A 23386-nucleotide genomic window follows, 5' to 3' on the forward strand; every position below is an offset into this window, starting at 1 on the left:
ACTGGTCATGTTTAGCAATGAGAATAATAAAGTTGGGGTTAAGTCTTTAAGTATGAGAAAAGTGTTTGGGGAGTGGTGAATAGCTCTTCCTCCTACACAAGGATGGTTACGAGGGGAGTTTTTACATGTGAATTGCAGGGAGTTGGAAAACATACTAATTGTAGATGCCAAAGGAAAAAAAAAACTTTTCTAGAAGTCAGGGAACCTTCCATGGAAGGCAGGGAAAGGAAGCAGGCAATTTTAAAAATCCTTGTAAATCTTCTAAATAGTAATTTAAGAAAGAGCATTAAATCCTCCTCTTTACAACATAAACATATATTGTTTCTGAACAAGCTTTCACTGAAAATATCTGAATAACCACTATGAACCAGACTGTGAAAAATGAAAATAAAAACCACCACCCTTTTTTTCACCCTGTTTATGCTAATTTGGGCAAGCCACTTAATCTATAATCTGGTTTCACAGGCGAAATACTGTTTGGGGGAATTTTAGGTACTGATAAAACAGTACTTAACTAGAAAAAGAAAATAAGCTCTAAGAAATTTAAGACCATGAGTGAAAAAATGCTGTGTAAATAACGAAAAATAAAGCTCTTTTAGAATGGGGAGGCTGTGGAAAAGAAGCACCAGACATTAGAATCATCCAGGGAGCTTTTTCCACGATAGCACACTATTACACATGCTCATACCATCCTCTACCTGAGTCATAATTTCCACAGTGAAAACATACCTTCATATATAAAATCCCCAGGTAGTTTTCGGACACCAACTTCCCCCTTCACAATCGCTACTGCCTTTTCAGAAAAACAAACTAAAGACTTCTCACTGACAATAACAGAGGAAGATAATTTAAAAGCATAGACTTATTTTATGTTTGCACAAGGCAGGAATATAAGGAATATGACCTGCTGACTGGAATTAAGATAAAACACATGCAGTTATGAAGGGAACCACTGTACTAAAAAGAAACGAAAGGGGAAATACAGGAAAAAGGGTTTTTGTTGTTTCCTTGAAACACACAGACAAAGGGCATGGAAACGCACAATGCTCACGCACACAGCACTGCCACTGACCGCAACAAGCCCGAAAGAGCACAGTCCTTGCTGACTCACGGACACGCTCCACGCGGCTTTCAGGCTTTGGAGAACTTTTCACAATGCTTACGCTGGGAAGATGACATACATGAGTAAGGCTGAGATAACAAAAAGATTACGGGAAGAGAAGCGAGGATGAGACGAAAACAGAAAAGGAGATGGCTGAGGAAGGAGCGCGTGTCCCAGGGCCTCTTCAGGCTGCCAGTCCATGGTCAGTTCAGTGGCCGTGTGAGTAACGCTGATGGCTGCAGACGGAGGGACGGGCACGAGCCGGGTGTGAGGGGATGCTAAACTAGGAATGTCCTCGCTGCGTGGTGTCTAAGCAATAAAGCTATTGCTGCTGTTGCTACTGAATCAACGTTAACCTCAAAATTCCATTAGGCACATGCCCAAGAGAAGGGTATTCTAAAAAACCAAAGAAAGATGTCACCAGTAAATATTACATCCAGAAAAGGATTGAAATCTATAATTTAAGATTTTGGTACAAGGAATTTACTTGTTAACGTGAGTTCAAGAAATACAATCATCCGCACTACTATTTATTAAGTATGTTTTGGACCAGGTAAGCAACTTACATGTGTTATCATCACATTTAATCAATACAACCACCTTACAAGGCAGGCACTTACAATTCATATTTTATAGATAAGAGGACTGAAGCTTACAGAAGTGATTTGCCCAAAGGCACATAGCTATACAGTAAAGATAAGAAATAAGGCTAGGTCTCATACCAAAGCCTGAGCCACACAAGAGCTAAAGCCGATGCAATATTTTAAACTCAGAATATGAAGTACTGAATACTTTAAGATTTTAGGGTTTAACACAACAAAACATGTCAAAGATAAAATTTCAATTACATAATTACATCTAAAAGATGGAAGGGATCTCACCATACCACTAAGGAGGTCTAGGTAAAAACATGTAACTAAGGTTTTAGAAAAGGAGAGGAACCAGAGATCAAATTGCCAACGTCCGCTGGATCATCAAAGAAGCAAAAGAGTTCCAGAAAAACATCTATTTCTGCTTTATTGACTATGCCAAAGCCTTTGACTGTGTGGATCACAATAAACTGTGGAAAATTCTGAAAGAGACGAGAATACCAGACCACCTGACCTGCCTCTTGAGAAACCTATATGCAGGGTCAGGAAGCAACAGTTAGAACTGGACATGGAACAACAGACTGGTTCCAAATAGGAAAAGGAGTACGTCATGGCTGTATATTGTCACCCTGCTAATTTAACTTATATGCAGAGGACGTCATGAGAAACACTGGGCTGGAAGAAGCACAAGCTGGAATCAAGATTGCTGGGAGAAGTATCAATAACCTCAGATATGCAGATGACACCACCCTTATGGCAGAAAGTGAAGAAGAACTAAAGAGCCTCTTGATGAAAGTGAAAGAGCAAAGTGAAAAAGTTGGCTTAAAGCTCAACATTCAAAAAACGAAGATTATGGCATCCAGTCCATCACTTCATGGGAAATAGATGGGGAAACAGTGGAAACAGTGTCAGACTTTATTTTTCTGGGCTCCAAAATCACTGCGGGTGGTGATTGCAGCCATGAAATTAAAAGATGCTTACTTCTTGGAAGGAAAGTTATGTCCAACCTAGATAGAATATTGAAAAGCAGAGACATTACTTTGCCAACAAAGGTCTGTCTAGTCAAGGCTATGGTTTTTCCAGTGGTCACGTATGGATGTGAGTTGGACTAAAAAGAAAGCTGAGCGCCAAAGAATTGATGCTTTTGAAGTGTGGTGTTGGAGAAGACTCTTGAGAGTCCCTTAGACTGCAAGGAGATCCAACCAATCCATCCTAAAGGAGATCAGTCCTAGGTGTTCATTGGAAGGACTGATTTTGAAGCTGAAACTCCAATACTTTGGCCACCTCATGCGAAGAGCTGACTCATTGGAAAAGACCCTGATGCTGGGAGGGATTGAGGGCAGGAAGAGAAGGGGACGACCGAGGATGAGATGGTTGGATGGCATCACTGACTCAATGGACATGGGTTTGAGTGAACTCTGGGAGTTGATGATGGACAGGGAGGCCTGGCGTGCTGCGGTTCACAGGGTTGCAAAGAGTCGGACACGACTGAGCAACTGAACTGAACTGAAGTAGCTAAGCTATAAACTGATGGTGAGTTAGAGTATATGACAAAACATAATTTAAAAGCCCATTCAAGAAACATAATTTAAAAGTTCATTCAAGAAACATCATTGGTATGTTTCAGATATGAAGAAGGGAAATTAATCAAGGGTACCAATGATAGTAATACACAGGAAGTTATTATAGAACTTTCAAACAGAAAGCTTGAGAAAGTCTACTTGATTCTTTCATGCTAAAACAGAAAATATTCCTTAACATAGAGGAGAAGAGTAGAAGCTCATCTAATATTCTCCAATTTCCAAGAATAATTCTCCTTATTCTGTCAGTTGCTGGAGCTGCCAGGAACATCTCTCTTCAGTTCACATAGATAAAAGCAGACGTGGGAGACTTGAGTTTTTAGAGATTGAGCCCATATGTGTAGGCCCCGTTTTAAATTAAACAGAGCTATGATGCCTCCATGAACTGTAAACAAGGCCACAATTTATTGAACGAAAGCAGATTTTCCTATAGGTAACTATGATAAGCACAAAGTAAGGAAGTTAAAGTTCTAAGGTTTTGGGTCCTGAGCTTCTAAATTAAGACAATCACAGATAACCACCACCCCCAACTCCACTTGTAGGCCTTAGAAATACAAATATATTCTTCTTTAAATAGAAGATAAAGGGCTTCCCTGATAACTCAGTTGGTAAATAATCTGCCTGCAATCCAAGAGACCACGGTTTGACTCCTGGGTTGGGAGGATCTGCTGGAGAAGGGATAGGCTAACCAGTCCAGTATTTTTGGGCTTCCCTTGTGGCTCAGCTGATAAAGAATTCGCCTGCAATGTGGGAGATCTGGGTTCAATCCTTGGGTTGGGAAGATCCCCTGCAGAAGGGAAAGGCTACCCACTCCAGTATTCTGGCCTGGAGAATTCCATGAACTATATAGTCCATGGGGCCACAAAGAGTCGGACATGACTGAGCAACTTTCATTCACTCACTCACAAGCATTAAAAAGAGAAGGATGATAAGACTAATTATACAGGAAAGCCCTTCCCTTGTATTATATAAAGATAGTATCTGAAGACAAACTATAGGACTAAAGAAAGCAATGGAGCAAAATGATGTGTACTTCAGTCACATACGAGGTAAAGAATTCAGAGATTATCCATGAAAATAGCAACTTAAGAGTCACACTAAAATAGCATTCTGTTATAAATTTTTCAAAAGTGGAAGGGATCCTTTTTATACCTGTGTAGAAAAAGTGATCTATATATAGTGGGTGCCAAAGTTACTAACCCAAGCCCATGCTAATAAGCTTTCATGAATAAAAGAATACGATAGCTAGGGAATATATATTTTTTAAGTTTCTTAGACATACAATTAATTCAAAAAAATTAATGGAGATTTGGAAAACTGTGAAGGTACTAAGTTGAACATCCTTTATTTGACAAAGAATCAAAGGACAAAAAGCAGATAATTAAAGCACTGCTCCTTTCAAAATGTAGACAAATAAAGGAAGATACTGATCCATAGTTGTGTTTCTTTTCAGATTATATGAATCTTTTCCCTTTTACTAAAGATCACAGGGAGGTGAGGGAGGGGAGAAAAAACAGGGAAGACACTGAAAAAGAAACAACCAATAAAAGTATAACCCCCCCCCCCCAAAAAAAGAAAACTACACAAAAGATTATATAGGAGCAAGAGAGACAACTTAGAAAAATATTAATTTGAAAAAGTGACGAGAAAAATTTATAAATACAGTAAACAACAGAACAAGATTATAATATAAAATTAATATCTAAATCTTATATAGCATGAAATCTGCTTCTAATCCAGGAGACTAAATATGAGGATATGCATGTCTCCAGGATATATGTGTCCCTGGAAACATTCAAAGCTTATGGTGGTTCTTAGAGCCACATTCCTAAGCAAAGGAGAGAGGTTTCTAATAATGCTCAGGGATGCAATCATAGAACTGTCCTTAACAACATGTGAGACTCACTTCCAAGTTTAGAGTTGCTCATTATGCTGAAAACAGGTCTTGATGAAGAAGGGTAACGACTAAAGGTGAGTTCACTGACTCTCCATGGCTTCTGAGATGCAACCTGAGATTACTTCTCTAGATAGTATAGGCAGGAAATCAGTGAAGTAGAACCTTCACAAGACTGGGGCAGAGGGAGCCTTGATGGAGAGCTAGATTATATGGAAGTTAGAAAACACAGGTTTAGGGACTTCCTTGGTGGTCCAGTGGCTAAGACTCCACACTCCCAATGCAGGGGGCCCGGGTTAGATCCCTGATCAGGGATCAAGATCCCACATGCCACAACTAAAAGATTCTGCATGCCACAGCTAAGTGCCGCTAAATAAATAAATAATAGATATATATAAAAAAGAAAACACAGGTTTATTGAGTGTTCTTTCTTGAGACCAACACACACACACACACACACACACACACACACCATCTATCTCCACCTAAAAGAAGCAAAGAGGAATGTTCCTCTTCACGATACTGAAGAAAAAAACAGGATAACGCATAGTAGGAGAATGAACACTTTGCACTTGGCTTCTCGCCATTAGAAAGGAGCTGGTGATACTCTGCTCTGTTCTGGAAGAGGAGCGAACCTACCATGCGGTAATGTTATGTTTGCACCATCAATGATTGCTTGTGCCAGTTCGTGATCGTTGCTTTCGAAAGCATGTGCTGCAGCCTTCAAGGCATCCCAAATCTCTTTACGGCCTTCAAAAGCTGGTGCGGTATCCCAAAATTCATCTCTCTTGCTGCGCAGCTGTCCATCTGTCATGGGGTAATCGCTTTTCCATTTAGGTTTCTCCTTTTTCAAAGGCTGGTTACGACCTAAAGCAACTGAAGAAAAATAAAAGGCTGACATCAAAACCAAAATTTATAAAAGATTTATTAATAGTTATCTGGTCATTCTTCTTTGATTCTTTCATCAAAATTGTAGCTAGAAGCTGGCCTACTAGCTAATTCTTACATTCCAAAATTCCTCTAACCTATTTTAGATCTACAAGAGCAACTGGAGACATTAGGTGGTTCTATTCAAATCTTCCAGGGCAAGTTAGTACCTCTTTTTCATTTAGTCTGTCTCCTCCAAAGGAGGATTTTTAAAATTACCTAGAGAAACAGTAGTAAGTGTTCATCAGTCAGTAGTGGCAGGATTTGAAAGGAGTCAAAGGAGGGACTTGCCTGGTGGTCCAGTAGCTAAGACTCCGTGCTCCTAATGCACGGGGCCTGGGTTTGATCCTGGGCAGGGAACTAGATCCTGCATGCTCCAACTAAGTTCACATGTTGCAACTAAAGATACTGCATGTGGCAACTAAAAAGACCCTGTGTGCAGCAACTAAGACTTGGTGTAGCCAAAAAACATTTAAAAGTTAAAATAAAAAAATAACAAGTTAAGGGATGCCATAACAGAGGTGAGATTCTAGGGGAAACCAAATGACAGCAGCGGCCTGAATCTCAGGATCCTATGAAGCCAGAGAGCAGGAACTGAGAAATCTCGCAGAGGGAAAGACCGCTCTGCGGCATCCAAAGGAAGGACAGCCGAGCCACGAGCCCCACGAGGAAGCCTGACCTAGGAAAGCTTCCTCTAGTAGCCTGTTCTGGACTTGAGTCTAGGAACTGTGAACACCTTTCTCTGAGACTCAAATACTGAAGCTAATTTAGAAAGGGATGAGGGAGAGAGGTAGGTAGTGCTTTACTTTCTGGAGGGACGAGGGCTGAACCAGCGATCCTTGATACTGCGCCAAGGGAGAAAGTCCCCACTAGGAGAAGAACGACAACACCCCAGTTTCAGCTCAAGAGGAGAAGAAAACAGAGGGGAAGAGTCCAGTCCTTCTTCTGCTCTCAGGGGCAGCCTGGCTCCTTGGAGAAAAGCACTGGTGCTGCCACAGTGCGAGAGTGAGCCTGAAGCAGCGTCTTTACACCAGAAACTTACCCGGCATATGATCACTGATCGCAAACTGACATACAGACACTCTTATCTTAGACAGTGCCATAGCTGAGAAGCTGTTAAACAGATGGAGCAACAGGTGAAAAGAAAACTGAGGCTCCATGGAGTACTGGGTGAGAGTGGGTTTGAAATAAATGACAGAGGGTAGGAAGCAGAGGGTGTATGTCAAAATTCAATGTTCTATATTTAATTACAGGAAGACTAATAATTTAAAAGACATTACTCTCAACATCATTCTAAAGAATCCCAGAAATTAACCACTCCCTCACTGGCCCAGGGCCAAATGAAATTTGGGTTATGCATAAAAGAAATAAAACGACTCTAGCTCCTAGGCAATCTCTACGTCCTATACCAGGCTATATTCCCAGATGACAGAACCATTTCTTGCTGCAAAATGTCCCTTGTTTGACACTGGGACTGAATCACGACCTCTCTTCACCCCATCTGGCCACTGTACCCCAAAGCAGCACATCAGGTCTCGCGGTCCCCTCTTCAGAGTAGCACACCGTGCCAGTGCCAGCTGTTTTCCTTTAAAACATTCAGTATTTTCATTTTTAATTTTTAAATTGAAGGATAACTGCTTTCCAGAATTTTGTGGCTTTCTGTCATACACCAACAAGAATCAGCATAGGTACACCCATGTCCCCGCCTCCAGCCCCCTACCCTTCAGCCTGTCACAGAAGCCCTGTTTGACTTCCCTGAATCACACAGCAAATTCCCACTGGCTATCTGTTTTACACATGGTACTATAAATTTCTGTTAACTCTCTCCATACATCTCCCCTTCTCCCTCTCCCCTCCCCCCATGTCTATAGGTCAGTTCTCTATGTCTGTTTCTCCTTTGCCGCCCTGACAGTAAATTCACCAGTGCCATCTCTTTAGATTCCATATATATGAAAACACTCAGTATTTTGACCCATTGTATTATTTGGCCCTCTAATCTGTCTTAGTGAGATGCAAACCAGTTGAGTTCTGAAAGAGTGTGTACAGAAGAAGGAAAACTGTCTATTAAGTGGCAGAACTGAATAGAGAACCCGTCTCCTTACTCAGTGAACGAGTATTTACTGAGTGTCCACTAAGGATAACACTATATATGTTATATCAGGTGTTCATATCAGATTCAATTCAAATGTGAGAAACATAATCTATACTATTGACTTTTCCCTGTATCTTCTCAATAATACAGACAGATGCAGATTAAGCATTATTCCCCAAAAGGTGTTCAGAATATGTCAGATAATTACACTCCACCCCCGAATGATTCCACAACAAGGTAAAATTGAAGATAAATTTTATTTTCTGCTCCATTAACCTTTAGATGAGTCAGAAACAGTTTAGAGACAACACTATTAGTTTACTGAGCAGAGAGTGGAAGATAGGGCATCATAGATATCTAACTCAATGCTCAAATAAACACTGATTTGAGTAAAGTTTCACATCTACTTGAATAGTTCCAGAGAACTGTCTAATATCATATGTATTCAACGTACCAGAGGGAAAGTCGGTATAACTCTATCACTGTGAGAGAACAGCAAGGCAAAGCTAAAAACAAAAAACCTGCACAATCTCGGTACTTAAATGAAGGAAACCAAAAGGCTCTAAAAGAGAGGAACTCAACAGAAAAACTATCTTGTAATAAAGGTGGGAAACAGTTTGCAAAAAGTAAAATGCCTTCCTTACAAATATAGGGCTTTATCTTACCTCCCCCTATCTGTAGAAGACATACAAATAAAGTCAAATAAAAAGGACAGATGATACATTATGCTGCTTAGGGATAATCACTATTGTAAGTGCATTTTCAAATCTATGCTGTCAACAGTTTCAAAGTAATTACTTTAGGCAAAAGTAAATCATAGAAAATAAATGCTTGTGATATATAAGTAAAGTTTACTTTTATTTCCATCTAGGTCTCGGCTTTTCCTATATCTCAAACGTAAGTAATAATATCTGCCTATCAAATGTCCACTTATAACACAGAAATCGACCTAGCAACTAAGTATGTTTGCACCAAGTCAACCATTTTCAATTATTAAGAAATAAGACATCAAATATATATATTCAATTAGATTACATTTTATACTTTGAACCTTTCAGATTTATCTTGTTTCCCACAACTTCAAACTCCTGATGCCAAGAGAGAGATGCTCAGTATCAGTTTCAATATCTGGAACTAGGTACTATGCTCCAACAATACACTCAAAGACAGGAAACAACTTATTCCCCAAATCTTTGTTTCTAAACCTTTAAATTGTAGGCAACCAATGATACTAAGTTTATTTAATCCCATGGTTTAACATACAAGATGCCAAAGATTAATAAGGAAATCTAATTTTTAAAAAATCTAGGTTATTTTAGGAAACATCCTTTTTTCCCTATCATTGCACATTTACTTTCAAAATTTTGCCAAAAACTCACCCTCTTAGCAGCCTCCTGATCCACTCCTTATCTTTCCTCACAACCTTTCAACATTTCTTCCCACGATGTGACAAATAGATCTAACATGTAAAAAAACCCAAGAAAGATTTGCTTCTTAGAGCTAAACAGCAATATAATCGTAAATATTTTTACCCCACAACTGAATGCATTTTGCAACTCATCTGGATACTTTATTGGCAAAAAACAATGACATCCAGGGTGAAATATGTTTATAATTGTTTGCCTGCTTTTGGTTCCTCTCTGGAAACTGATTTAATATTGGGACTCTTCAGATAAAAGAAGGAGAGGCCATAAAGCACAGGTACTGTAGATATCAAGATATGACTCAAGAAATAATAGCCTTAAAGGCTGTAAACCTAAAGAATCAGTTTTCCTAGCACAACAGCCTGAGGGAAAAAACTGAATATTTAAAAAGATCACCATCAAAGGGAAAAATGTTGTTTAAAAGAATTCTGAAGACTTTAAAGCAGTATGGAATAGAACTAGGATAATGTACCTATTTTAAATTGATTAGTCTTAACCTCATGATAATGAAGGAAATTTTCCCCTCACTTCAAGAATTAAGAATAGAGCCTACAGAACCTTCGGTTACAGACTGTGCTAGCCTAAGAGGACAGTTGCAAAATATTTTATTCTCATTAAAATTTAGAATACTCTATATATATACACACATACACACACACATATACTCCCTAAAGCAACTAACTGCCAGAATGAAAACAGGGATATGGGGCTTCAAATGCCTAAAATAAGAGCGCCAACAGTCAACATCATACCCGTATCTGCTCTACTGTCTTGAGGATTTAAGAGAGCTCAGATGGTATAAGCCCAGCTTACTATTACTATCTGACAGAAAACCTAAGGATAAATACACTGCTGAGGGTCAAAAAGAGCTAAGACTAGAAGCCAGGTGACTAGATGCAAAGGCCGGAGCCCTCTTCTCATTACAGCACTCTGTGTCCTAGCAGAGCTGACAAGTCTGCTTGCTTTTACAGACGCACCAAATCAATTATGAAGGTTCACTCAAAATAAAGCATGTGTCAAGCTGTTTTTCTAGTAGCGTGCACCATCTTTTTCCAGCTTCACTATGACCAATGCAATGGCTCTGGCAGGACAAAGGAAAAGCTAGCCAAGAAAGCCCACCCCGCCACGAGAGAACCCCATAGGGGAAGAGGCAGCACAGCTCTCTGGCCCGTCAGTTTCAATTTACAAAGTATTCAGTCTCCATACAAGATCAGGCACTGAAGATCACACGCGTGCTTACTTCAGTAAGTTAGACACACCCCTTTCTATGCTGCAATTTTATAATAAATGAAAATGAGAACTTGGAGTATGTTTCTATCCTAAAAGTTTATAAAAATTAAGCATCTGGAGCATAATTTTAAAGGCATATATGATCATTTCTACTGTTTGAGCTACCTTTATTGAGGGGGGAAAAATCAACATAATTATTGATTTATCAATCAAAAAATAGAGAAGTCTATCAGTCATATAGACTTCTCTGCACTGTTTCTCAGAGTTTAAGTCTCCTTACAACAGCCTGAGCACACAAATAGGCAAGAGTAAAGTCTAGTATAGTGAAAGTCGCTCAGTCGTGTCCAACTATTCGTGACCTCATGGACTATACAGTCCATGGAATTCTCCAGGCCAGAATACTGGAGTGGGCAGCCTTTCCCTTCTCTGGGGGGTCTTTCCGACCCAGGGATGGAACCCAGGTCTCCCGCATTGCAGGCGGATTCTTTACCAGCTGGGCCACCAGGCAAGCCCACAGGAAAGCCTAACTGCAACATGATGTTTCAAGGACTTTAAAAATGAATCATTAAAGACGTTGTAAACGCATACAACTAAATCTCTCTCTCACACACACACGCACACCTTTAAAAAGGGGCAACGTTACACAAAGTTGGGGAGACAATATGGTCACTTAACACCAGCACACTGTGCCTTTTACGTAGCACTGAAACTTTCAGATGGCTCATTCTACTCGGGGAGGGGGATGGCTTCATCCAGCATTACATTCTTCAGGATGCAGGGCCTTCTCTTCCCTCACTTTATGGACAGTTTGGGGGAGGGAAGCAAGCACAAGTCAAGGATGCCCACAATGTCCACTACCATTTAACACTGCATTGAAGTGCTGGCCAACACAATCGGGCAAAACAAAACAGAAGCCTAAGGGCCAGAATGGAAGAAAACCACCTCTAATTGCAGATGATATGATGGTATGACTGGAAAACAGGAGAAAGTTGGCGCTAAAAAGAAACAGAAAGTAACATGGCAGCAGGACACAGAGTGCAGGCCTTCTTACATGCACAAAACGCCCAGCTGGGAGACGCAGTGGGCGAGAAGGCCCTGCTCATAGCAAAAACATAAGATATAATACTAAAACGCAGGCCTTCTTACACGCACAAAACGCCCAGCCGGGAGAGGCGATGGGCGAGAAGGCCCTGCTCATAGCAGAAACATAAGATATAATACTAAAACGCAGGCCTTCTTACACGCACAAAACGCCCAGCCGGGAGAGGCAACGGGCGAGAAGGCCCTGCTCATAACAGAAACACAATAGATATAAGATTTGGAATGCAACACCTCAGGAAAACTTTTAAAACTACTGAAAGATAGAAACAGACTTGAAACAATGAAAACAATCTCTTGTACTCGGACATCAACATTACAAAGATGTCAATCCTTCTCAAGTTAATTTCCACATTTAATACAATTCCAGTCAAAGTAATTTTTTAAACCCTTTTTCTGATACTAGATGAGTTGACTCTAAAACACATATGGAAAAACAAACGAGGAGGAACAGGTAAAAGAATCCTGAAAAATAAACACAAGTGAGCTAGTCCTATAAATATAAAGCACATTATAAAAGCATTACAATTAGATGCATGCAAAGCACATGACTACTTAGATCAATGGAACGGAATAAAGTTCAAAAAAGCCATGTATGCAATGAATATTTAGTATACGATAAACATTTTATCTTAAATCATTGGAGAAAAATGGGAATTTTAATAAATAGTGTCAGAACTGGACAGCTATTTACAAAAATATAAAATTGGGTCAATTATTTAAATTGCACACCAAAATAAACTCCACAGCAATCTACATGTAAAAATTAATACAAGTACTAGAAGAAAATGCAGATAAGTCTCTCTATAACCTAGGAATAGTGAATGCTTTTCAAAAGAAATGAAAAAAGACTGACAGATTTAATCTCACATCAATTTTTGCATGGGAGCAGGAAGAGTCAAACGCAAGTGACAAGCCTAGAGAAGATATCCGCAACTTTCTCTCACAAAAGGCTGATCTCCCTCCTAGTGAGAACTCTCAGAAATGAAGAAAAAAGGGAAAACTCTGTGACAGAAAACTGGGCAACAGATGTGGCCTTATATTTGAAAGGAAAACAGGAAATGACATACGAAAAAATTTCTAACCTCAGTTATGCCGCGTGCTTAGGCGCTCAGTCGTGTCCGACTCTCTGCGACCCCATGGGCTGTAGCCCACCAGGTTCCTCTGTCCATGGGATTCTCCAGGCAAGAATACTGGAGTGGGTTGCCATGCTTTCCTCCAGGGGATCTCCCCAACCCAGGGATGGAACGCAGGTCTCCTGAACTGTGGGCAGACCTTACCACCAGGGAAGCCCAAGAATACTGGAGGGGGCAGCCTATCCCTTCTCCAGTGGATCTTCTGACCAAGGGACTGAACCCAGGTCTCCTGAACTGTGGGCAGACTTTGCCACCAGGGAAGCCCAAGAATACTGGAGGGGACAGCCTATCCCTTCTCCAGTGGATCTTCTGACCCAGGAATCAAACCAGGATCTCCTGCATTGCAGACAGATTCTTTACTAGCTGAGCTGCCAGTGAAGACCCCCCCGAGCCTCAAATATAAGAGAAAGCAACATGAAAACTATGCTAGAATTATTTCTCTGGCTCTTAGAAAGGAAATAATCAGGAATCTGACAACACATTATGCTGCTGAGCTGTGCAGAAATAGACGTGCTTCTGCGCATGCTCAGAGTCTAAGACCCCATGGGATTGTCACCTAAAGGGTTCCTGGATGGAGGGGACTTCGACAACACCCAAAAAAATCACTTATTCACTCACTCATTGAGCCAGCAACCCCGGTTTTATGATTCTACTTTCAAGATATACTTCCATAAATATGAAACATAAAAGGTTATATCCTACAGGCTTATTTGTATTAGAAACAATCTAACAGATGTACTCTCATACATCCACACAATGAAGTACAAGGCGACTGCACAGAAAAAGGAAAAGCCCCATGAACTCAAACGGAGAGATCTCTAGAATATGTAAGTAAAAGCAAGACAGAGAACAGTACAGACAGACATTCTGTTTAGGAAATATATATACATGCATATGTGTGTGTGGTAGAAGCAACAGAGATAAGAGCAAGACTCTTTATATAGATTTGACTTTTGAAAAACTGTAAGCATTTTACATTCACAGAACAAAAGCAAACTAAAAACAGAAGCAGCAAACCCGAACACCAAACAGAGAAATGAATCTAAATGTATCATGTGTTTAGAGTACCATAAAAGAATACAGTGATCTCAAGCTCATTGTGAACATGATACCCTGACCATACATCTTTAGGGGGAGAAATCCTAAGGAACAAGAGACACACCCCAAAGGCGTCTCAAACCCTTGGGAGGTGTCATGCCATGCAGCGTGCGGAGTCTTAGTTTCCTGAAATCAGGCCCATGTCAGGGAAAGCCCAGAGTCCAGTCACTGGACCACCAGAGAATTCCCAAGACATCTTAACCTTTATTCCAGAGACTAAAGTAAACTAAGAATTAATGAAGAATACCAATTACTATAATTCTAAAACATATGATGCCTGCAGAATGAAGCAAGTAAGGAACAGTATTATCAATAGCAAGCAAGATTTTTTTTATTAAAGAGAAAATAAAATAGAAAAAACAGGTTAATTCTGAGTTGGAAATACCAACAGGAACTTATGATTTAACAATAGAAAGTATTTGACAGTTCTGTTGACTAAAGTGACTTACAGACAAGGACAACCCAGTAACAACGAGCATACCTAGCTCCCAGACCTTGGTTTCGACACCATTCCCACTAAAAAGGCCCTAGGGCTATTTAGAGAAATGGCTAGCTCCATGGCCAAAGCTGGGAAAATTTAAAGCAGAACTGGGACAGCTGGCTGTTGAGAAGGCAAGAGAGTCCTCAAAAAACTAGCATATTAATGAGATCATGTCAAAGGCACAAAGGAGAGGGTCTGAAGGAGACGACATCGGCGTCAGTTTTGGAGCATCAAGAATAGTGACTGCGGGACTTCCCTGGTGGTCCAGGGGCTAAGACTGCACTCCCAATGCAGAGGGCCCAGGTTCATCCCTGACCAGGGAACTAGATCCTACATGCCGCAACTCAGAGTTTCACACGCCACAACTGACACAGACGCCACAATGAAGCCCACAGGGCCACCATGAGACCCGGGGACTGCCCCAGTGAATGCCACACGAGGACCACAGGGCCACCATGAGACCCGGGGACTGCCCCAGTGAATGCCACACGAAGACCCGGTGCCACCATCAGACCCGGGGACTGCCCCAGTGAATGCCACACAAAGACCACAGGGCCACCATCAGACCCGGGGACTGCCCCAGTGAATGCCACACGAAGCCCACAGGGCCACCATCAGACCCAGGGACTGCCCCAGTGAATGCCACACGAAGACCACAGGGCCACCATCAGACCCGGGGACTGCCCCAGTGAATGCCACACGAAGACCCAGTGCAGACAAAAAACAAACAAGCAGTTTTCAAACTGAAAGAGACTTTAAATCACTAAATCAGGGACTTCCCTGGCGGTCTAGTGGTTAAGACCCATGCTCCTGCCCCCACTTCCAGCGGAGGACATAGGTTCAATCCCTAGTCGGGGAACTAAGATCTTGCATTTTTTCGGCACAGCCCCAAAATAAAATAATTTTTTAAATATTGAGTAGATAAAAATTCTAATACTAACACTAAATGAGAAAAATAAGAGAAAAAAAAGAGAAATACTAACTCAGTAAGTTAAAACATCTTCAGACACTGCCAAACATTTCCTGGAGGGTAAAACTGTCCCCTGTTGAGAACCACTGGTCTACACCAGATGAGACCAAATATGAACTTTGGTTGGAACCCAGTATGGAAAAAAGCTATAAAAGACAATATGGGGCAACTAGATAAATCTAAATAAGGCTAGATAACAGATGTCATTAAGAAATTACTTTCAAATTTTCTTAGGAATGATATTATTATAATGACGCAGGAAAATAGTCTTATTCATAAAGTAGAGGCATGATGAAGTGTTCAGGAAGTGTTAAGTGTTATGAGGCCTACAACTTTCAGTTGGTTCAGCTATTAAAATGCAGAGTGTGCATGTCTATGCCTACACACACATACGAAAGAGAAAAGTGTGTATACAGCAAGAAGCACTAAATTTACATGGGGAGTATATGTGTATTCATTATACTATTTTTTCATGTTTGGATATATTCACAATAAAAATTCAGGGGAAAAAACACAAACCCTGAAAAACAGAAAGACATGAATACAATATTCCAGGCAGTTCAGCTCTCACCCTGACATCACACTTTTTGGATGCTCCTCATTATGTTCACACAACTGTTGGAGTTCCCCATATTTTATTTTATTTATCTCAGGTTTTGTTTTACTTTACAATATTGTATTGGTTTTGCCATATACCCATATTTGATTTTAATCAAAGATACAGGAATTACATATTTAAGATGCTAAGTATATAATTCGGAAGCTGAATCCTTGCGCCCCAGTTTCAGAGTTCTATCAGGGCAAGGCTTTTAGGCACATGCCTAGTCCTCTTATACATTCCCATGTTCAGACTCCAACGCCTATCCCTGAGCACTGAACCTGGCTGGGACCATCTACCAAGCTCAAAAGCAACAGAAGCACCGAACAGTTATTTTCTTAAATTTTCGTCTATGGGTTAGTGCTTATTTAGAATAAAGAGTTATATGTAAAAGAACATTAAATAATAATGAGAGAGTCAACTTACCAGGAAATTACAGCAATAAATGTGTATGCACCTAAGAACAGGACTTCAAAGTACATGAAGAAAAGACGGAATTAACGGAGACAGACCATACTGCAGTTACACTTAAACACATGAACAGTTTCTACTAGTAACAGACAGACCAAGGAGCCAGAAAATCAGCAAGAACACAGGAGACCTGAACATTATCAACAAACTGGAGTTAAATGACACTGTAGGACGTCCCACCCAACAGAGAGAGAACATACATTCCTGTCAAGCGCATATACAGACCACTCACCAACACAGATTACACAGAGCTTACAAGAGCAGAAGTCATACAAAGTGGGTTCTGTAACTACAATGAAATTAAATTAGAATCAGTAACATGAAGATACATGGAAAAATCCCCAAATAACTAGAGATTAAATAATACACATAAGTCATGAGTCAAAGGGAAATTAGAAAATAATTTCAACAGAGTGAAAATGAAAATACATCAATACTTTATGATGCTGCTAAAACATACTGCTTGGATGAAAAATTAGAGTATTAACATGTTTCTATCAGAAAAGTCTCAAATCAATGAAGCAGGCTTCCACCTTAAGACTAAAAGGACAAATTAAACTCAGTAACTTTAAGAAAGAAAAGAATAAAAAGCAAAATCCAAAGAAACTGAAAACAGAAAAATATAGAAAAATCATAAAAGCAAAACTGATAAACCTCTCAGGCTGATCAAGAAAAAAAGAAGACAAATACTACCAACATCAGGAATGAAAGAGATCATGTCACTATAGACTCAGCAGACATTAAAGGGATAATAAAGGAATATCCATTCATGAAGAAAAGGATAATTTGGTTAGCTCTCTATATACTGTCTATATGATAAAGATACTACATTTATTTTTCTTTAAAAACCCCCAACAAGAAAATTTCAGGTTCAAATGGTTTCATTACTGAATTCTATCAATATACAAGGAAGAGATGATACTAATTATTCAAAATAACTTTCAGGAAACAAAAGAGCTCAGGAGGATTTCCCTAGTGATATAGTGGGTGAGAATCCACCTGCCAATGCAGGGACACAGGTTCGATCCCTGGTCTGGGAAGATCTGACATGCATGGAGCAACTAAGCCCGTGCACCACAACTGCTGAGCCTGTGTGTCCCATACACCACAACTGCTGAGCCTGCATGCTGCAACCACTGAAGCTCGGGAGCCTAGGGCCTGTGCTCAGCCACAGGAGGAGCTGCTGCAATGAGAAGCCCACACCTGGTAACGACGATCCAGAGCAGCCAAAACCAAAGTAAATAATTTATTTTAAAAACAGAAGGAAACACAGTCTAATTTATGAGATCTAAACTTCACTGATAACAAAGCCAGACAAATGTAAGAAAATTATCACTATCAACAAAACCAAAAGTACTGTAGACACAGAGATGACATAAAGACCTTATCAGTCATAACAGGGCTCAAAGAATTCATCATCTACATACCTGTACTAAAAGAAACATCAGAAAGTCTTTGGGCAGAAATAAAATGATAACAGATGGAAACTTTAATCTACATAAAGGAATAGAGAACACCAGAAATGGATAACTACATGGATAAAAATAAAAGACATTTAAAATTATTATTCATATCTTATTATGAGTGATATCATCGGAAAAGGCAGAGTAAGGACTTCCAAAAATCTTCTTCTCCATTAATGCAATGAGAACATTGGCAATAACTCAAACTTAAGTACTCTGGAAACTAACCAAAGACTTGCAACAATCCAGGGAACATTTATTTTTCTTATTCAAGGAAAATAGCTACTATATGTGGTGTTTTAGCATGTATTATACCCATCCCCCTCTCCCCAGCTCAGGGGTAGCCTTGAAAACCAACAGATAGCAATTACAGTGAAAGCCACAGGAGGGGGCAAAACAGGGTTGGCATGCATTAAAAGCCCCATTTGTACAGAACTGTCATTTTTTGGCCTATCTGAAAGTTCTTGTCCTTATTTGACCTGACGTAAGAGATAACCCAGTATGAACACTCTTTTCCTGGGTGCATTTGTCAAAAACAATCAGCAGCAATTGCTTAACAGTGAACTTGCATGGGGCAGTGAAGAATTTGGAACGAGAAACTAATCAAAGCTGGGGAATGAGATGTCCAGAAAATCTGACATCTTACTGTGAATCTAAAAGGGTACATATATGCATGTAACTGTGTACATACAGGGCTGAGCACACGTTCAGGAAATATCTGAAAAGGTCCTAGGCTCTCACTCCTGACCGATATTGAGGCTCTGAGCACATAGGAAGTAGGAGTTAAGGAAACTGCCTGAGTTTTGAAAGCAAGCCCTAATATGAACACAGAGCCACTTAGCAAAGAACAAGGGACTGACTTGTTCTAGACTACTAAGGAAATCTGTCCAGTCATTAGCTCACCACTAAGCTCATTAAGCAGATCTCAGTGGCTACACCTAACAGAGAATATAAACTTTACAGAATAAGTTCAAGGAAAGTCAGTAAACAAAAGGCAACAACAATAACAAACCCTAAGGGAGACGGGAGACTCTGATTTCCAGGGTTGCCAAATATTAAATGTCCAAAATTTATTAGGCATGCAAACAAACAAGAAAGCATGGCCCACACACAACGGGAAAAAAAGCAAATAAAAACTGTCACTGAGGACGCCCAGACATTGGACTTACTAGGCAAAAAATCTAAATCAGATAGTTTAAATATGTTCAAAAACCTGTACGAAACTGCATGGAAATAACTAAAGCAATGAGAATTATGTTCCAATAAAAAGAAATTATTTTTAAAATTGTGGAATTGAAAAAACAAACGCAAAATTCACTAGAAAGGTTCCATAGTGTATCTGAACAGGCAGAAGGAAGAATCAGTGAACTTCAAGATAGGCAACTGAGATGACCTAGCCTGAGGAACACAAAAGAAGATGAACACAGCCTCAAGTGGGGTACCATCAAGATTACCAATATACACAAAATGAGAGCCGTAGAGGGGAGAGAAAGGAGTAGAGAGAACACTGAGAGAAGTGATGGCTGAAAACTCATTTGATAAAAAACCCACCTACACATGCAAGAGGCTCAACAAACTCAGAGATCACTACCTAGACACATCATAAGAAAGCTGTCAAAAGCCGAAGATTAAGAATCTTGGAAGAACAAGAAGCAACTCAAGACATACAAGGCACCCTCAAAAAGTTTAACAGCTGATTTCCCATCAGAAGACATGGAGAACAGAAGGCAGTGGGGCTACACAGACAGACTAACGAGAGGAAGAGTGTGTCAACCAAGAATTCTGTATCCAGAAGAGAGTATCCTTTGAAAATCAAAGAGAAAACAAAATATTCCCAGGTAAACAAAAACTGAAAGGACTTGTTGGCATCACACCAGCTCTGCAAAAAATCCTATAGGGAGTCTTCAGGTATCAAATAAAGGATACTAGACAATAACTTGAATATACATTAAGAAATAAAGGCCATCAGTAACATTACACAAGTCCATGTAAAAGGCAGCATATGTATATTTTTTCTTTGTAACTCTGCTTCCTCTTATTTGATTTTAAAGACAAAAGCATAAAAAATAATTAAAAATTTGTGTTGATGAACATACAATGCTTAAAGATGTGATCTGTATATTAATAACAGTCCAAAGAAGAGAGGGAGAGAATGGAGCTGTATAAGTAGCATTTTACATGCTACTAAAATTAGGTTACTTTCAATCAGAACTGAAATACTATAAATTAAGATATTAATTATAACCCCCAGGGCAATCATTAGGAAAATGACTCAAAAATATATAGCAAAAAAAATAAAAGTATTCCAATCAAAATGCTAAAATTTGCAGAATGGACCAAAATACACAATCCAACTACATGCTATCTACAAAAGAGACATTTTAGATTAAAAAACATATTTAAGTTGAAAGCAAAAGGATGAAAAAGATATACCAAGCAAGCGGTCATCAAAAGTGGAATGGCCATATTTATATCAGACAAAATAGACTTGAGGACAAAACCTTTTACTAGAGACAAAGGACATTTATAATAAATGGGTCGATGCATCGAGAGTCCTAACAATTGAACACATATATGCACCTAACAACAGAGCCCTAGAATATATGAAGGAAATACGGACAGAACTAAGGGAGAAACAGCTCTACAGTAACGGAAACTTCATGTCTATGTTCAGTAATGGACAGAATACCTAGACAGATATCAGTACAAAATCAGAGGATTTAAACAACGATATAAACCAATTAAACCTAATATACAGGTTAACCCTTGAACAACATGGGTTTGCACTGCTCAGGTCTACATACACACAGATGCTTTTCAATAGTGCGACATGGTCCGAGGTTGGCTGACTCCACAGATGGGGAGCGGTCACAGATGCAGAGGACCAACTGTAAGTTATACAACTTATAAGTTATACTGTAAGTTATACTATAAGATTAACCACAATTTGTTCAACAATGAACACTTCACCCAGACTAACAAGTTAGGCCACAAAACAAGTCTCAGTAAACTTTATACAACATATCTTCTCTGACCATAATGGAATAAAGTGAGGAATTAATAACAGAAAGAAACCTGGAACATCCACAAGTAAATGGAAATTAAACAACACACTCTTATACAACAAATGGACCAAGTAAGAAATCAAAAATAAAGTGAGAAAATACATTAAGACCAATAAAAACAAACACAAATAACTCATGGGGTACAGCAAAAGCAGCGCTCAGAGGAAAATTTGGAACTCTAAACATCTACATTAAGATAGACGACAGATCTTTCTCAGTTACCCAAGTTTACACCTTAAGGAACTAAAAACAGAAGAGCAAAGTAAACCCAAAGCCAGCAGAAAGAAGGTGTAAGTAAAGACTAGAGTGGAGATGAACAAAGGACAGCAAACAGACTTAGCAAAGCCAGACGCTAGTCCTTCTAAAAGATGAACAAAATCAACAAACATTCAGCCGGACTTTTTCGTTCTGTCTGTTCTTACAAGACAGAAGTTTCAAATAACTAAAATCAAAGAGTAAATATCACGACTGATCTTACAGATATAAAAAGACAGAATATTAGAATACTATGAATTGTTGAACACTAACAAATTAAATAATCTAGGTGAAATGAACAAGTTCCTAGAAACACAAAATTATTAAAACTGGCTTAAGAAGAAACGGAAAATCTCAACAGACTTACAACAAGAGATTGAATCATTAAGCAAAATCTTTCCAACAAAGAAAAGCCCAGGGCCAGATGGCTTCACTGGGGCATTTTACCAAACATTTAAAGAAGAATGAAGACCAACTCTCAAATGCTTCCAAAAAAACAGAACAGGAAGGAACAGTTTCTAACTCGTTCTATAAAGCCATCATTCCCAAACCAAAATGAGACAAATATAAAAACACCACAGACCAATACCCCTTAAGAAGATAAACGCAAAAATGCTCAATATAATTCTTGCAAACTGAATCCAACAGTATACTAAAAAGATTATGCACTAAGACCAAGCGGGATTTATCCCAGGAATGCAAGACTAATTCAGCATAAGAAAATCAAAATAATGTGCCATATTAATAAAACAAAGGGGAAAAAACCCCACACAATCATCTCCATGACTGCAGAAAAAGGACATGACAAAACGCAATACTCTTTCATGATAAAAACATGTAAAGCTAGGAATAAACAGTAAATTCTGTAACATGATAAAGGGTCTTTATGAAAAACAGCTAACATCACACTCAATGAACGCACACACACTGAAGGCGCCCTCCCCACACCAAGATCAAGACGACAAGCTAAGACATTCTTATTGTTGCTGTGAGAGTGTGTGTGAGAGAGACAGACAGACAGAGATCATCTAAGTACCGGTGTGCTTCATCATACAACCAGGCAAGAAAAAGGTAACTATTCTTTGGGAACTCAAAACTTTTTGTTTCAGCCATGTCTGAGCTACATAAGAGAATGCACAAACACACATTTAAATATCTGCAATGACGACAGTCATTAAACATCTGCACTACATACAGTGGAAAGAAACTAGCCTTATTTCAAACAAGGAACTCTACAAGAAATTAAAACCGTTACAGCACAGTTATCACTGTGCAAGAGGGTATAACTATAAAGTAATGAGACTGTAAAGTAGTAACTATAACTAATAACTGTAAAGTATAACTATAAAGCAATGAGACTGTGTACCAAAGACGTGCAAGCTCAGTCGTGTCCGACTCTGCAACCCCAGGGGCTGTAGCCCGCCGGCTCTTCTGTCCACGGGACTGTCCAAGCAAGAATACTGGAGTGGGTTGCCATTTCCTACTCCAGGGGATCTTCCCAGAGCAGGGATTGAACTCACGTCTCCTGCATCCCCTGAATTGGCTGATGGATTCTTTACCAACTGCGTCACCTGGGAAGCCATATACCAAACATAACACCTAAATCAAGTTATGTATAATCACTATGTATTTATACAGATGTATTGAGTAGGTACATGTTGTTGAGTCACTGTAAGGCCAAAAATAGACAGGTATAATATCCCTACTGGAGAACCAAATACTCACTATACATAGGAAGTCCTACAAACAGAAAAAGAAAGGAAAGCAGACAGACATGTATGCCCAGCTCATTAGTACAAAAGAAAACAGAAGGATAAACCAGAAACTAGGCATACTGGCTACTTACAGAGGGTGGGTGGAAATGGAATGGCAACAATGGAAGGATGGGTAAGAGGCAGTAATGAGTAAGGGT

The 23386-nt window shown here is 39.5% G+C and overlaps 1 protein-coding gene across 1 annotated transcript in view; it reads right to left on the bottom strand.

Moving 5' to 3' along the window:
* The window catches only part of UBTD2 (ubiquitin domain containing 2), a 60038-nt gene that overhangs the window by 12449 nt on the left and 24203 nt on the right, over positions 1 to 23386 (bottom strand). The window contains exon 2 of the mRNA XM_069556055.1: positions 5806 to 6042. Within this exon, the coding sequence (XP_069412156.1) occupies positions 5806 to 6042 (237 nt within the window). The remainder of the gene's footprint in view (positions 1 to 5805; positions 6043 to 23386) is intronic.

Source organism: Ovis canadensis, chromosome 16 (assembly GCF_042477335.2).
Source record: "Ovis canadensis isolate MfBH-ARS-UI-01 breed Bighorn chromosome 16, ARS-UI_OviCan_v2, whole genome shotgun sequence".
NCBI lineage: Eukaryota > Metazoa > Chordata > Mammalia > Artiodactyla > Bovidae > Ovis > Ovis canadensis.